The 15,208-nt window shown below is 60.2% G+C and overlaps 1 protein-coding gene across 7 annotated transcripts in view; it reads right to left on the bottom strand.

The window, feature by feature from the left end:
• Positions 1-1,700: 1,700 nt before the first annotated feature.
• AGAP1 (ArfGAP with GTPase domain, ankyrin repeat and PH domain 1) overlaps positions 1,701-15,208 on the bottom strand; it is a 479,358-nt gene continuing 465,850 nt past the window's right edge. For 6 of the 7 annotated variants that reach the window (XM_036254517.1, XM_036254518.1, XM_036254519.1 and 3 more), the window contains 2 exons: positions 5,795-6,050; positions 1,701-3,221 (listed from right to left, as the gene is read on the bottom strand). In XM_036254517.1, the coding sequence (XP_036110410.1) occupies positions 3,018-3,221; positions 5,795-6,050 (460 nt within the window). In that variant the 3' untranslated portion in view covers positions 1,701-3,017. The remainder of the gene's footprint in view (positions 3,222-5,794; positions 6,051-15,208) is intronic. The other variant, XR_004958681.1, reaches the window with a different exon arrangement.

The following is a 15,208-nucleotide window of genomic DNA, read 5'->3' as shown; positions in this document are numbered from 1 at the left end:
GCGGCCGTCCCCTGCTCTCCGGGATCACCCGTGTGTGCTTACGGACGGACGACAGGAACCTGACCTGCTTGAGTATGTCACTTGCTCACCCTCAAGCTGCCCCAACCCTGGGGTGACAGGAGATGGAAGGACAGGGCCGCGACTAGGGTTCTGGGGCTGGGGAACCACTATCCATCCCGGTCCTCGAGGTCCAGCATTCAGGGCCGGAACAAGGCTACTTCCTCTGCAGAGTTTTCTTTGCCACGGGAGGAACCCGCCGAGGTCACCGGTGGCCACTCTCACGAGTGACTGCCGGCACCTGGGCCTTCCCAGCAGATGGTTTCTCCTCAAGTCACTGTCACTTCACAGAACTCACAAGGAAACAGATGATGGAGACTCAGGCCCCTTCCCAACCTGGTCCTTCCCGACGCTGGCTGGGTCCCTGCCCCCCGCCTGGGGTTAGCGAAGCCTTCAGCTGGGACCCAGAGCACCGCCAGCCAAGGAGTCCGTCTGACACGGGACGCAAACCCTTAGCTACCCGTCACCTTGGCTCGAGAGAAAAGCCTCGAGGCCCACGAGAACCCTTCCTCTGTTGCCCAAACTGAAGAACGCAGGCTGCCTTCTGAGCCACCGGAAGGGCAGAGAGGGGTGAACTCCTGGGCTGGAGGGGGGGACGGGGGAAGCCAACCCGGCCTCCGGGTCGTGAGAGGCTGTGAAAAACCAGTCACCTGGGGAAAATAGTATATTATGAACAAATGTGATACAATGTACACACTCATATACATCCCAAGAGAAGCCTCCCAAGGCCTCCGCCTTGCAGAAGGCTCCGCTAAGGTAGAGCATTCCTATCGTGGGATCTCGCTACAACGAAATAATTTAAGAATTCCATTTACACTACGTCTGTGCTCGCTATGTAAGGTCTGCGCTGAGGGCTGCGTGGAGGCGAGTGTGTGCGGCCGGCTCAGCACGGCGGCGTGTCTTCCAAAACAGGCAGTGACTTCTTCTTCCCATTCACGGTTCACAGAACCGCGCAGCGAGGACGCGGGCGGAAGACGGCGCGGGGACCGCGGACCTGCTGGCTGCACCTGCTGCGGGGTCAGGAACGGCCACCAAACGCCGGCCTACGGACGCGTTGTGTGTCAAGCTTTATTTTCCCCCATCTACTTTAATTTAAAAGAAGAAAAGTGAAAGGAGAGGAAAAACTCTTACAAAATAGGAGGTTTGCTGTATGAGAACAAGGGACTTCCTGAGGCTGCCGGGTGCGTGTGCTCCTTTGCTTCGCCAGCGCCGCGCCACCCTTCCGGGGGACAGCCCTCGTCCCGTCAGGCTGCCACAGGACGCCGGGCATGGCCGCCCCCTTCCTTCTTAACTGGGGTGTCTCGGTTTGGTGTCCTGTGTTTGGCCACCACGCCGGAGGTGGCTGAAGCCTGAGGCAGCCTCACACCACCAGGACCGTCGGGTGACATACTGACATGGACGGCCTAGCCACCAAGTACATCTCGGGGCTCCTTGTGGGCCGGTCTGTGCCGCAGACGCGTGGTGGTAGTCCCCGTCGACCCTTGCCAAAGGCTGCCGGGTCTGGCATCTGGGAAACCGCACCCTGCCTTGCACAGTCCTACCCTCCGGTTGGCAAAAGCGGTCTCGGGTCTAAGTCACGCTTCCCGTCATGAGCACCCACACGCCCCCGCCCCCGCCCCCTCCCTAGCAGGCTGGGTCTCTTTCTTCCCTGTCTCGATTTTAATAAGCAAATTGTGCTTCCATCTTATTCGGATGCGCCCTCTTTTAAAAGCTGTATATCACATTAATGGAAGTGTTTACCACTGCGAACACTCTCATGTACAATGGTCTGTAACCCTCTTATCTCAACTAGTTGCACATTATTAGTTCACATCCAGTTCCATTTGTAAATTAACAGGGGTGCCATTCGTCTGTACAGAAATCAATGCATATTTATGAACTTCTTTTATTCCGATAGATTTCCACACATCTCATCTGAAGCTGTGACACAGGAAGGAGACGGCGTGATCGGGCAGCGTGGCCCGCGAGTGACTGAACCCCGAGACGTCCACCTTGGCAAGAGGACATAAAACATCTCTCCTGTTCGGGAGGAGCAACGGCGAGGACGACAAATAGCCTCAGTTTCCTGAACGCACCCGAGACGCCACCGCGAGCGGGACTCGCGATCCCCTTTCGGGTCTGTGAGCTCCTCTTATTTATTTTTTCCATTTTGTTTTTTTGCACCAAGGAGACTGCAGTCAACTACGACTCAGCAACTGATTTCCTCTCTTTGGACTGAAAAATTAAACAGATACTAAATTATGACAGTGAATTTAGAAAGGAGGGCTCCAAGGGCTCGGGAGAACATGTCTGGGATAATATGATGCTTCTAAGAGGATTGCGATCACATCGCGGCAATCACCGGAGCGTGGGGCGTAACTACCTCCTCGGCTAATATGCTTTCTTCCCGGTGATGACTAATCATGTTCTATTAAACAGCGGTAATGCTGCAAGAACTCAACTATACAAGTGTAATGAAGCCAGTGTTCTCCCGGGACAGATTAGCTACAACTGATTTGACACATACCATCATAGGGGCTTCAAACCTGACAAACTCGGCTTGCTCCTGATTTATGCCGTCAGGCTCCTCGGAGAAGAGATGAGATGGATGCAAGTGTTCCGTCTGGTAGAGGTGAAATGTACTGATGTGCTTAACTGCCAGTTAAGGAGAGCTCCCCTCTCCTTGCCGCTGCCTCCCCTCCCCCGCTCGTCCCTCCCTGTCCCTTGTGCCGAGCTCTGTCTACCGGGACCAGGGTCCCGCGCCGTGTGCTATCGTCAACCAACCGAGGCCCGTCGGTCACTCCTGTTTGTCGACGGGGAGGGCGCATGGAAATGATCGATCCTGCAGCCCCCGGACCTCGTCTTCGCCCCCGTGAGGACTGTCCAGGTTCTGTGATTCGCTGTGGGTGAGGGGGGGCGGGTGGGTGGCAGGTGACCACCAGGAGGAGGGAGGGGCGGCGTGCGGGGGGCGCGGACGCCCCTCAGATGATGGTGGGCACCCGCCCGCCGCCGCCGCTCCGGGCGCTGCTCTTCCGGGGCAGGTTGGGGGTGGCCATGAGCACAAAGCGCTCGTCCGGGCAGCCGTACTGCAGCAGGACCTCGATGCACTCCTGGCTGGAGGCCTGCCGGGCGTAGGCCAGCGCCGTGTTCCCGTGCGCGTCGCGGGCCATGACGTCCACCCCGTACTGCGGAGGCAACAGAGCCACGTTACTGTCCCGGGGAGGGGCACAGGGCCGCTGGGACGGGGACCGCCCGGGGACCTCCCGTCCAGTGTCCAACGGCGGCCGGGTCCCAAGGTGCGTGGTTGGAGGGCAAGAATGTGCTGTGACAGCTAAACGCGCCCCCTCTATGCAACAGAAACGGACCACGGGTGACTCCGGTTTTGCTATTTCTATTTTGACCTTCCAATTGTAAACACACACAAAAAAGATCACTTTTTGGCCCAACCAGTGTGGCACTGTGGTTGAGCGTTGTCCCATGCACCAAGAGGTTGCTGGTGCGACTCCTGGTCAGGGCACATGCCTGGGTTTCGGGATCCGTCCCCAGTAGGGGGCGTGCAGGAGGCAGCTGGGACATGTTTCTCTCTCACACTGATGTTTCTCTTTCTCTCTCCCTCTCTCTCCCTCTCTCTCTAAAGTCAATTAAAAGCACATTTTTAAACAAGATCACTGTTTGGACCTCCGAGGCAATTCGTTTTCATTGTAGGACACACAGAACTAATACAATCAGAAAGCATAAGGGAAAAAAATCGCCTATAATCTCTGTTCACAGATAATCCTGGTTAATAGTTCAGTGTGTCTCCTTTAAATGGGTTTCCTTTCAGCCTAAGTGCATAACTGACATAAAACTTACACAAGGAACATGTATCTTTCTTTCTTTTTTACTGAACACCGTGCTGGGTTCATTTTCTCACATCGTTAAAAATTATGCGAGAGCATGACATGCTGCAGCCGGCCAGTGTCCCTGCATGGGAGCATGATCCAGAGACTCGCTGCGCAATCTGTGTGAAAATCGTCACGGGCGTGTCGTGTGGTGACGAGCCTCCTCACACTGCATGTTCCCGGGGATCTCTGACTACCGGTGCTGAGGGGGCAGGGAAATGCCAGGTCACACTGCACTGACGCTCCTAAGGTTCCTGCTCCTGCAAAGGGTGGAGGCCCTGGTCAGGTAGCTCAGGGGGTGGGCGCATCGTCCCCATATGCCAGGGCTGTAGGTTTGATCCCTGGTCGGGGCACAGACAAGAATCAACCAATGATGCATCAGTAAGTGGAACAGCTAATCGATGTTTCTCTCTCTAAAATCAGTAAGTGAAAAAAAAAAAAGGAAAAGGGTGGGCTGATGCCCTGGCCAGGTGGCTCACTGATTGGAGCACTGTCCCGTGCACCGAAAGGCTGCAGGTTCGATTCTCAGTCGGGCACGTACCTAGGTTGAGGGTTGATCCTTGTGGTAGGGCGTGTACGGGAGGCGACCGGTTGATGTTTCTCTCTCCCGTCGATGTTTCTCTTTCTCTCTCAAAACAGAGATCAGTAAAAAACATATCATCGGATGAAGATTAAAAAAAAATAAAAAAAGGGTGGACTGACACCCACTCACAACAGTGTTCGGGAACCTCGTCCTGCCCTCGGCAGCAGGGAGCGTTGCAAGGAGAGGGACTTCCGGCCCATCCGAGAGGGAAGGGTGCGTGCAACCTGTTACAGAGCTGCGTCCGCCCGACTCCCCGTGGCGGAGCCCTGAACCCCAGCACTTCGGAATGTGACCGTGTCTGGAGACAGGGCCTCCAGAGAGGTCATTAAGGTTAAACGGGGTCACGGGGGCCCGTGTTCTGAGAAGAGGGTGAGGCACAAGGAAGCGCACACAGAGGGAAGGCCCCGGGGGGCCCGGACAAGACGGCCATCTGCACGCCAAGCAGAGAGGCCTGCGGACAGCGACCTTGGCCTCACCCTCGTCTCAGACGTCTGGCTCCCAGGACTGTGGGAAGACAAGTCCCCATCGGTGGTGGTTTGCCAGGGCAGCCCGAGCTGGGTAACTCAGCTCAAGTGGCGCTGGGCGTCTGAGTGCCTGTCATATGTGGGCATCGACTTCTCCCGTCGCACCCATCACGAAAGTTGGGTAACAAGAGGCAGGAAGTGGCATTATTCTCAGCTGCATTGTACAGACCCATTTCCTGCCCTGGTGAAGATGGCAGAGCCCCCGGCAGGCTGACCCACCTCTGGGCAGTGCCCCCTCCTGGGGGGCACACCCGGCCCCCCCATACTCAGGGACCCTGGCAGGCAGCTCCCCGCCCCCTTTCAAACGGGACCCCGTCACGGCTGAAGACCTGAAGGGTGCGGGGTGTGGGCTTCTCCGCACAGAAGTGCCTCTTGTCGCGGCCACGGGCTCCCTCGTCCCCCTGCCCCCCACAGCTCCATGACAATGCTTCGGTGGGAACTAGAGACGTAACTTTCCCTGGTAAATTAATTAGACCAGCCCAGACGAAGCCCTCTGACACTCTCCTACCACATCAAACCTCACTGTGTAGGGTCTAGTATGTTTATGTTGTGTGATGAAAAACCCCAAAAGGATAAAAATAAAACCCCATATAGCCCACTCAGTTCTCGTCTTCCCTGTCCACCCCCTCCCCCAAAATAACGGGCATGTTTTTGTGGACAAAGAAGAGAGACTCCACCAACCACGCCGGCCCCAAGGGGCACCCTGAGGAGATGAGCGGAGAGGACCGCTCCATCCCCCGACGGGCGCGACGGGCATGCGGGTGACCTACCCAGATCAGGAGCTGTGCCAGGACCACGTTGCCCTTCCGGCAGGCCAGGTGCAGCGCCGTGCGGCCGTCGCCCTCCCCGCAGGTCTCGTTCACCTCGTCCCGCGAGCCGTGGGCCAGCAGCAGGATGACCACCCGCAGGTCCTCGTCGGCGGTGGCCCGCAGCAGGTGCTGGCCCAGGGGCAGCTCGGCGCAGGGCAGCGGGGCCAGGAACAGCTTCTGCTCGTACTTGGCCCGGATCCACCGCTCCTTCTCCTCCCTGCAAGAGGCGGGCACGTCAGTCAGGCAGGGTGCCCGTGCCCCCCGGTCCCGCCGCCCCCGGTCCCGCCACCTTCCTCCCCAGGGGGCATGGGAGGGGGAGAGAAACGGCAGGGGACAAGTGTCCTCACCGGCGTGGGGAAGCCCTGGGAAGAGGCTTACCTATGGTTCAGAAAGTGGGGTCCCCCACTGTGCATCAGCAGCCCAGGGAACCTGTTAGCAATGCTGGTCCCCAGGCCCCTGACTCGGAACCTCCGGGGCTGTTTTACCAAACCCTGCAGGGCGGTCAGATGCCCGAGGCGTGAGAACCAGGGATCGTGGGCTCCTCGGTCCCCTCTGCTCTCACTGCGGACGGAGCTGCGGCCCCAGAGAACCCCGCGCCTGTCCAGCACCTTCCAGCAACACAGGCCTGGGGGTCCCTCCTACTGTGCGGACAACTGTGAGGCAGGACTGAGGACCCTGGGCTGGAGTCCACTGAGGGGTGGGCTCCCCGACCGGGGAGTGACCTGCTCTGAGCTCTTCGCCCATCCACCCGGGTTGGGGGGGAACCCCTGGGGCTCCCCACACTTCCAGTGGAAGGAAATACTGCCACAGACCCACACGCGGATGGCAGGGACTCGAGCGGGGAGGGTTCGAGAAGACACAGCTGCTCCGAGTCACCCTGTGAAACTGCCCTGGTGCAGACACTGGGGGGGGCCCGTGTGGAGAATGTCACGGACTCCTTCACTGAGTAAAAGTGAGTGAGGACAAGGCAGGTGGCCAAGGGCAGAGCTGGGCTAGGGGGACAGAGGAGGGGACGAAGCTGGGGAAGGGGGTGTGAGGCCTTGGGGTTCAGAACGACGACGTCAGCTGGTGCCCCTCCCCGAACGGCTTCAGGATGGGTGGTATGACAGTCACCTCCCCCAGAGGGGCAGGACCCTGCTGTGGCCCCGGAAGGAGGGCTGGGGAAGAGCGGGGCGGGGCGAGGAGAAGGAATCAGCTGCAAGGGGCTCACGTGGACCCGGAGGACCGGACTCCAGCCACGGACTCCGGCCTTGAGCGGCTGCTAACGTGGAGCTTGGTTTTAGTTCCTCCAAAAAGAATGTAAGAGACACTGAAAATAACTCAGCAGCCCCCCAAAAAGGGCAGGCAAATCCCAGAGGCCGAAGCAAGCAGCCCGTGGGGCGGGCGGAGGGTCAGGGCAGCGGCCGGGGTGCTGCGCGGCCAGATGCTTTGCACGGAGGGGAGGAGAGGAGGACAGCCCGGCCGGCGGTGCTGCGATCACCCACAGGGGCTGAGCGGCCCGGTGCCCCCCGACCCAGCATTCCCTCCGGCGGACAACCAGGGTACACAGCTACCCACGGAGAATCCACTGAGGGCCCGCGACGACGCAGAAAGGAAACTCATTACCCAGCGCTTCCCCTTCCGAGGCGCAGAAAGGCCGTGTTTACCCCTTTACCGGTGCTGACACCACGGCCGGCGGCTCTAGTGTCTGCTGAGCCCTAATCTGCTTTTAAATACTTAGGCAAACAGATTCCTCCACAAGTAAATCGGGATTAGTTTTGCTTCGCTTCCTGGTACATGCGAGCGACCCCACAGTGACCCCTGACCCCTTTCATGCGGAGATTCCAGGCCAAACTCGGGGCCGCAGCTGAGAGGCCACCCCAGCACCCGAAAAGGAGGCTCTGGTGGGGCAGGCACAGTGTACCCCCTTGGGCCCAAATGCAGGAAGCAGAACACGGGCTGGGAAGGAGCAGCGACGGCTGAAGACAGACCCAGCCAAACCGCGCTCTCGTGTTATCTAAGAACCTCATTTAGAATGTATTAAGCATATGTTGATGCATTTCATAAATCACCCACGAGGAAGGGCAGGACGTGGAGGAGATGAGGAGAGACGGGGTGAAGGTCTGGCTCTTCCAGTTCCGATTTGCTACGTCTAATTTTGGGGCATTAAAGTCAGAACTGTTCCCTTCCGCTCCGCTTGGTTTGACTCCTCACTGCCCAGTCGCCCAGCGATGAACCGGCGCCGAGCGCGGGAACTCGACTCCGCGGCGGCTCCATTTCCTTTGTGAGATTCGAATACCCCAAAGAATGAGGACGAGCCCACGGCCTCTGCCCGCTCGCCGCTGGCACGGGGACCTGCGGGTGACTGTGCCCTCGGATGCGGTCGCCCCCAGGCAAGCTCACCTGAATTCACCAAACGACTCTCGTCTGAATGATTATCCGGCTGAAGCCGTTTTCTGCTTTTGAAAGTCAGTGTGTTAAGGGGTCCAGGCTCAGTGGGGCTGAACACCTTGGGGCGCCTTCTAAGGAGAAAGACTGATACCATGTGTCTGAAGCCAGGGACAGGGTGTTGGAGGGGCTGCGTCAGCTTCACGGCTGGTCCCCCTGCAGAAGCTGGAGCAGGGGACTGCCACCAGGCATGGCTGAGGACACTGCAGGGGACAGACGGGGCCGGGCTCCAGGTGGCCTTCCGGGCGGGTGGCCTCACCCAGCGCCAAGGCCACGTGGCCCCTCCCCCTCCCCGGGTGCCCCCCAGGTCTGTTCAAGGCGTGGCTTTCATTATTGGATGGAACCATGGTGCATTCCCAAAACTCCTTGTTCCGTTAAACACCTCTCAGCCCTGGCCAGTTTGGCTCGGAGGTTGGAGCGTCGGCCTATGGACCAGAGAGTCCTGGGTTCAGTTCCCGCTGGGGCACATACCAAAAAGACAAACAAACAAAAAAACACAACCTCTGAGCCCTGGCTGGGTGGCTCAGTTGGTTGGAACGTCGTCCTGTACATAAAAAAGGTGGCGGGTTCGATTCCTGGTCGGGGCATGTACAGAGGCAGCAGATTGATGTCTCTCTCTCCCTCTAAAATAAAATAAAATGAAATAAAATAAAACAAAACAAAACAAACAAACATATCCTTGGGTAAGGATTAAAAACAAACAAAAACAAAACAAAAAAAACAACCTTTCAATGCTGGCTTCTGGGTCGCAAACTGCAATGTTTTCTGTTTCTTCAGACACCATGAGGCAGCCTGAAAGCTCAGAAGGTAGGCTCCTGGGCTCCGCGCCCGTCGGGGGGCTCCTCGCCTGTCGGTGGGCTCCGTGCCCGTGGGTGGGCTCCGCGGCTGTTGGTGGGCTCCTCGCCTGTTGGTGGGCTCTGTGCCCGTCTCCGTGCCCGTCAGTGGGCTCCCAGCCAGTTGGTGGGCTCCACGCCTTTTGGTGGGCTCCAGGACTGTTGGTGGGCTCCGTGCCCGTCGGTGGGCTCCGTGCCCGTGGGTGGGCTCCGGGCCTGTCGGTGGGATCCTCTGCAGCGGCTGAAGTCCACCAGTACGGACGGCAGACTCGTGTGGATGTTCCTGTTGCTATTGCTCGTCCCTGCTCCTGCCCTCGAGCCCCGCCCGACAGCCTAGGGGAAGCAGGATCCTGGGTGCTCGCTGCCGTGGGCCCAGGGAGAGGAAACAGAGGTGACATGGGCATCAGAGACCGTGGGTTTTGTCTGCTTCGTTCTCGGCGATGCAAACTTCTGCAGCTTCTGTGATGCCTCGCACCCCCTTCCCCCATCTGTAAAATGGGCACAGTGGCGTCCACAGCAGGCACCGTGGCTCTGGGAGGTGAGGTCACGGGTCTGGACAAGGCGGTGCCCACAGCGGTCACTGCGAACAGCAGCTGCTGCTGGTATGATTGGCGAGACTGCTGCTGGTAGCGGTCGCTCTGCTCTCAGGCCTGTGACAGTAGTGGGGGGGGTCTGACAGGTGTGCAGGTGTCAGGGCGGGGTGTGTGTGACAGGTGTGCAGTGTCAGGGCGGGGGTGTGTGACAGGTGTGCAGGTGGTGGGGGTATGTGACAGGTGTGCAGGTGTCAGGGCGGGGGATGTGTGACAGGTGTGCAGGTGTCAGGGCGGGGTGTGTGACAGGTGTGCAGTGTCAGGGCGGGGTGTGTGACAGGTGTGCAGTGTCAGGGCGGGGTGTGTGACAGGTGTGCAGGTGTCAGGGCGGGGTGTGTGACAGGTGTGCAGTGTCAGGGCGGGGGGTGTGACAGGTGTGCAGGTGTCAGGGCGGGGTGTGTGACAGGTGTGCAGGTGTCAGGGCGGGGGGTGTGACAGGTGTGCAGGTGTCAGGGCGGGGTGTGTGACAGGTGTGCAGGTGTCAGGGCGGGGGACGTGTGACAGGTGTGCAGGTGTCAGGGCGGGGGTGTGACAGGTGTGCAGGTGTCAGGGCGGGGGCGTGTGACAGGTGTGCAGGTGTCAGGGCGGGGGCGTGTGACAGGTGTGCAGGTGTCAGGGCGGGGGTATGTGACAGGTGTGCAGGTGTCAGGGCGGGGGGTGTGACAGGTGTGCAGGTGTCAGGGCGGGGGACGTGTGACAGGTGTGCAGGTGTCAGGGCGGGGGTGTGTGACAGGTGTGCAGGTGTCAGGGCGGGGTGTGTGACAGGTGTGCAGGTGGTGGGGGTATGTGACAGGTGTGCAGGTGTCGTGGTGGGGGTATGTGACAGGTGTGCAGGTGTCAGGGCGGGGGGCGTGTGACAGGTGTGCAGGTGTCAGGGCGGGGGTGTGTGACAGGTGTGCAGGTGTCAGGGCGGGGGGCGTGTGACAGGTGTGCAGGTGTCAGGGCGGGGGACGTGTTGACAGGTGTGCAGGTGTCAGGGCGGGGGTGTGTGACAGGTGTGCAGGTGTCAGGGCGGGGGTGTGTGACAAGTGTGCAGGTGTCAGGGCGGGGGTGTGTGACAGGTGTGCAGGTGGCAGGGCGGGGTGTGTGACAGGTGTGCAGGTGGTGGGGGTATGTGACAGGTGTGCAGGTGTCAGGGCGGGGGGCGTGTGACAGGTGTCAGGGCGGGGGGTGTGACAGGTGTGCAGGTGGTGGGGGTATGTGACAGGTGTGCAGGTGTCAGGGCGGGGGGTGTGACAGGTGTGCAGGTGTCAGGGCGGGGGGTGTGACAGGTGTGCAGGTGTCAGGGCGGGGTGTGTGACAGGTGTGCAGATGTCAGGGCGGGGGTATGTGACAGGTGTGCAGGTGTCAGGGCGGGGGGTGTGACAGGTGTGCAGGTGGTGGGGGTATGTGACAGGTGTGCAGGTGTCAGGGCGGGGCATGTGACAGGTGTGCAGGTGGCAGGGCGGGGGGTGTGACAGGTGTGCAGGTGGCGGGGGTGAGTGACAGGTGTGCAGTGTCAGGGCGGGGTGTGTGACAGGTGTGCCCGTGGCGGGGGGGGGCGAGACGCCCACCGGATGCTTCAGGTCTCTGAATCCCAGTCGTCTGTACACAAGCGGCGCAGGGTGCCTGGCAGGGTGAGGGGTGGCCCGAGGTATTGGGCCGAGGGGTGCTCAGGTGGTTCACATGACCCCATGGCTGATAGGGTCTCTGGTCCAGCCCGTCTGCAGCCTTGAGACAAGTCCTCTGAGAAGCCTGGACTGAGCTGTGTCTCCCCGCTCAACGCGCATGTTGACCCCTGACCCCGCTGTGACGCATCTGGAGGCAGAGTGAGTAGGAGGGTGATTCAGGGCGAGTGCAGTCAGGAGGGTGGGACTCAATCCGATGGGATGGTGTTTCTCAGACACACAGAGACCCCCCACCGCGCACACAGCGAAGCGACCACGTGAGGACACACGGCCAGGAAGGGGCCTCCCCGGAAACCACCCCGGCCAACACCCTGCCCTTGGACTGCCAGCCTCCAGAGCAGTGCGAAGGTCGGCGTCTGTTACTTAGGCCCCCGGGCCCCGCATTCTCAGCTGGCTCCCGGGCCAACAGTTCACACGCCGGAGGTGGGCACTCGGACGATGGCGCCCGGAAGCCACGATGCCGAAGCTCGCACACCCTAACCGTCACCCAGAGGTCCCCACCCCGCTTCCGGGACCCCGCCTGTCCGGGCGGTGCCTCCTCTCCCCTGAGGAAGGCCAGTTCAAGAGCAGAGGAGCCTGGCAGTCCATCATCTCCCTCATCCAATCCCCCGGAGGCCTGCTGCTCACAGTCCCTGTTAGCTAATGAGCTAAAAAATGAATTATTGGCACGGCCGGCCGTCAGCAGGGAGGAGGCGGCCAGCTCCTCATTTCAGCCCCTTGCTGACACACCTTTAAATAAATCAGCCACACAGGAACGGGAGAAAATGAGAGAACGGGCAACTCATCAGAACACAGGCACTGACCAATTTCCCCCAAATAAAGACACAATCGAAGGCAGAGTGGTAAACGTTTTCTTCTCTTCCTGCCTAAAATGAAGCCCTTTCGCAGGCGGCCGTCTCCCCTGGACCCCGTCCCGGAAACCATGTGGTGTGTGAGCTACGGGCCGGCACGGGATTTGGGGATCAGAGGATTGGGGGGCCCAGGCTGGGGGGGCTGTGTGTCCCCTCAGGCCCACGGGGCTCAGACAACACTCTGGTCCTACAGCCAGGCAGGCGAGGCTTTTCCTCACTTGACCTTGAGGGACGCTGGCATGGTCAAGGCTCTGTGTGACCCCCCACAGATGGCCCCTGGGACCGTCCCGCCTCCAACCTGCAGATTTAGTGCCTAGCAAGCGGAGTCACCGGCTGGCAGCAGGAACCAGGGCCCGGCCAGCTGATGAGGTCACTGGCATGCCACAGCAGGGCTTACGGTGACGATGACGGCGACAGCAACCGCGTTACCGACAATCCCTGACAACGCTGGGCTCTTCGAGGGACCCGGGAGCACGGGACACGGGTCTACACACAAGCTGCCTGTCAGACACTGAGCACAGTGCTCGGGTGCGGCCACGTTTTCGGGAATCGAGACAAAAAGAGAAGGCTTCTGGGGGAAACAGAGACGGGGCGATTGTGCTCCGAGTTTCAGAAGAGGGGAAGGGTTGGGGGCTTGGAAAGGAGACACAGTTCTTCCGCGGGCAGCTGGACGGGAGACCTGGGGCCTGCAGCACCCTGGCAGGACGGGGCTGGGGTCGAAGTGAGGCTCCCAGCCGGGCCCTGGCCTCTGAGATGTGCTTGGGAACTCGCCGGGCGGGAGCTGGGCTGGCTGCCCCCCCTCCCCCTGCAGGGACTCTGAGCTCCTTCTGGCCACGCCTGCCTGAGCCTGCACTGCCTCTGCCCCCGTCCTGCCCAGGGTGGTGCCAACGCCCCCCGGGACCATGAGCATCAACCAGGCGGGTGAGGCTAACTCAGCGGAGAATCAAGGTTAGAGCAGGAAAGATCGGGAAGGCGGTGGGCCGGGGACGGACGTGAGCAGTTAGTCATGTTTGCAAAAGGAAGTGTCCAGGGGAGGGCTGTACGGACGCAGAGCTGTGGTCCAGTGTCTGCGGCAGGGACCGGGGGTCAACAGCATGTGTGGCTCCGTCTCTGGTCATGCGGGTCAGTCCAGGGTGACGGCCATGTGCCCAGTGCTGGCAGACCATCGGGTGCTGGGCTCTCGGGGACACCTGAGGTCTCGGATATAAGCCAGAAGAGGTCTGGGATGAGGGCGTCCGGAAGCCAAAATGCCCCCAGGACACGTGACATCGTCGATAACCACGGCGATGGAGGCGGCGGCCCACTGTGAGGGTTCACCGGTGGCAGGTAACGGAGGGGGTGCCGTGGAGGAGGTGCCGTGGGGAGGCTGGTGCGAGAACCGGCCCCTCCCACTCTCACAGGTGCACGCGGCAGCCCGGGCCCTCCGCACCTGAATCGATTAGGACGTTGCCCTCAACGACGCTTGCGTTTTTATAACAGACTGTAAGCCTTTCTCGTCCTTTCTCCACCTTTATTTACAAGTCTGCCCGAGCCTGGTGATGGGTTTTCGGCCGTCAATCCAAGGACGCGTGTTTATGTACAAGGAGAGTCACCGCTGGAACGGCGGGACTTCGACTGGGCCCTTCACCAGGTCGGAACTAGTAGTGAAGTCCTAGGGCGCGCCAGCCACCGGGCCGGGCCTTTCAGACGAACACGGTTTGATTCTGACAGCGCCTGGCCAGGCGGGGCCTGCTCACAAGGCCTTGAGGAAACTGAGGCAGACCGAGGGTCACACCCGGGCGGGGCGGGGCCCACACAGCAGGTGTCCTGACGGGCACCGGGCCTGCTACTGGTGCATGCCGGGCCGCTCGGATGCTGCCACACCGGGCCGCTGTCAGCGGCACTCCGGTCCGGCAGGGAGGGCTCAGCACACTGCCAAGGGGTAACGAGGTTAATGGCTCGGATTCCCAGAAAAGAGAGCTTTTGACAAATCACCACAAAGCTTCTGATTAGCTCTCGACACTGTTCTGTGGCGCTTTGGGAGATGAGTCATTAGACGCTAGTGGCCAGAGCCCCATGGGGTCCTGGCGGGGGCCATCGCTAAGGTGGGGTGACACCACCAGGTGGGTGAGGACTGGCCCTGGTGGTCCTGGCCCCGTCCTGCCTTCCGGTCTCCACAGAGGCCTTCTCTGGGCACGGCTACGAAACTCGAAACTCGGAGCCGAACAGCCCTTCCCGAGAGCCCCCTGCTGTCAAGTCGAATGTGTTCCCTCCCCCCAAATGTTAAAAGGCCAGTAACTGTTTTTGTGCCGGTCACCTGTCACACTGTTCCTTTCGGCAGCACCCCCACCCCGGGCCGCGGGGTGGGAGAGGATTTGTCAACACAACTTTAAAGGACGCCGTGCAGGGAGGGCGTCCTGGGGGCCAGGAGGAGCAGCCGGAGGCCTGCGCGGTGCCCGGCGAGGCCAGGAGAGGAAGCGGGAAGAAAGGACGAGCTAGCAGCAAGGAATTTCCTAAGTGTCTTTCTGCCTCCACCAAAACAGGAACTGGGCGGGGAGGCGGGGAGAGGGGCTGGGACAATACTTTAGGAAAACAGGGGCTTCCTCTCTGCGGGGGAGGGGGCCGCTGCCCCCGCCGCGGTCCTGAGCAGCTGGCTGCCCCTGGCACGCATGCCTTCTCCCGGCCGTGTTGCTAAGGGGGCAGGCCTTGGGGACAGACCCTGGACAGAGCGCGGCCCACAGAGCCCGATGGATATTTATTTTTTAATTACCGAAAGCTTTTAAGAAACTGGCCACTGTAAATCCCGCACAAAGAGAGCAGGAGGCGGCGGGCAGGAATTTATGCTCATGGTGCAGAAACGAAATAAATATCCCGCCTGACTTCTGATCAATATTATGAGTGTTCTTGCCAACCTGCAGGGTGTTTTATGAGCTCAGAGCCACAGAACAGAATCATTATTAATTAAATAAAGTCAACCCTATTAGGCTTATTACTTGTCCGAGTCAGTTACCTGTGCGGGGCCTCAGGT

The sequence above is a fragment of the Molossus molossus genome, unplaced genomic scaffold (assembly GCF_014108415.1).
Source record: "Molossus molossus isolate mMolMol1 unplaced genomic scaffold, mMolMol1.p scaffold_m16_p_11, whole genome shotgun sequence".
NCBI lineage: Eukaryota > Metazoa > Chordata > Mammalia > Chiroptera > Molossidae > Molossus > Molossus molossus.
Note: the sequence above shows the minus strand (reverse complement) of the source record. Positions and strands in the feature narration are given on the sequence as shown.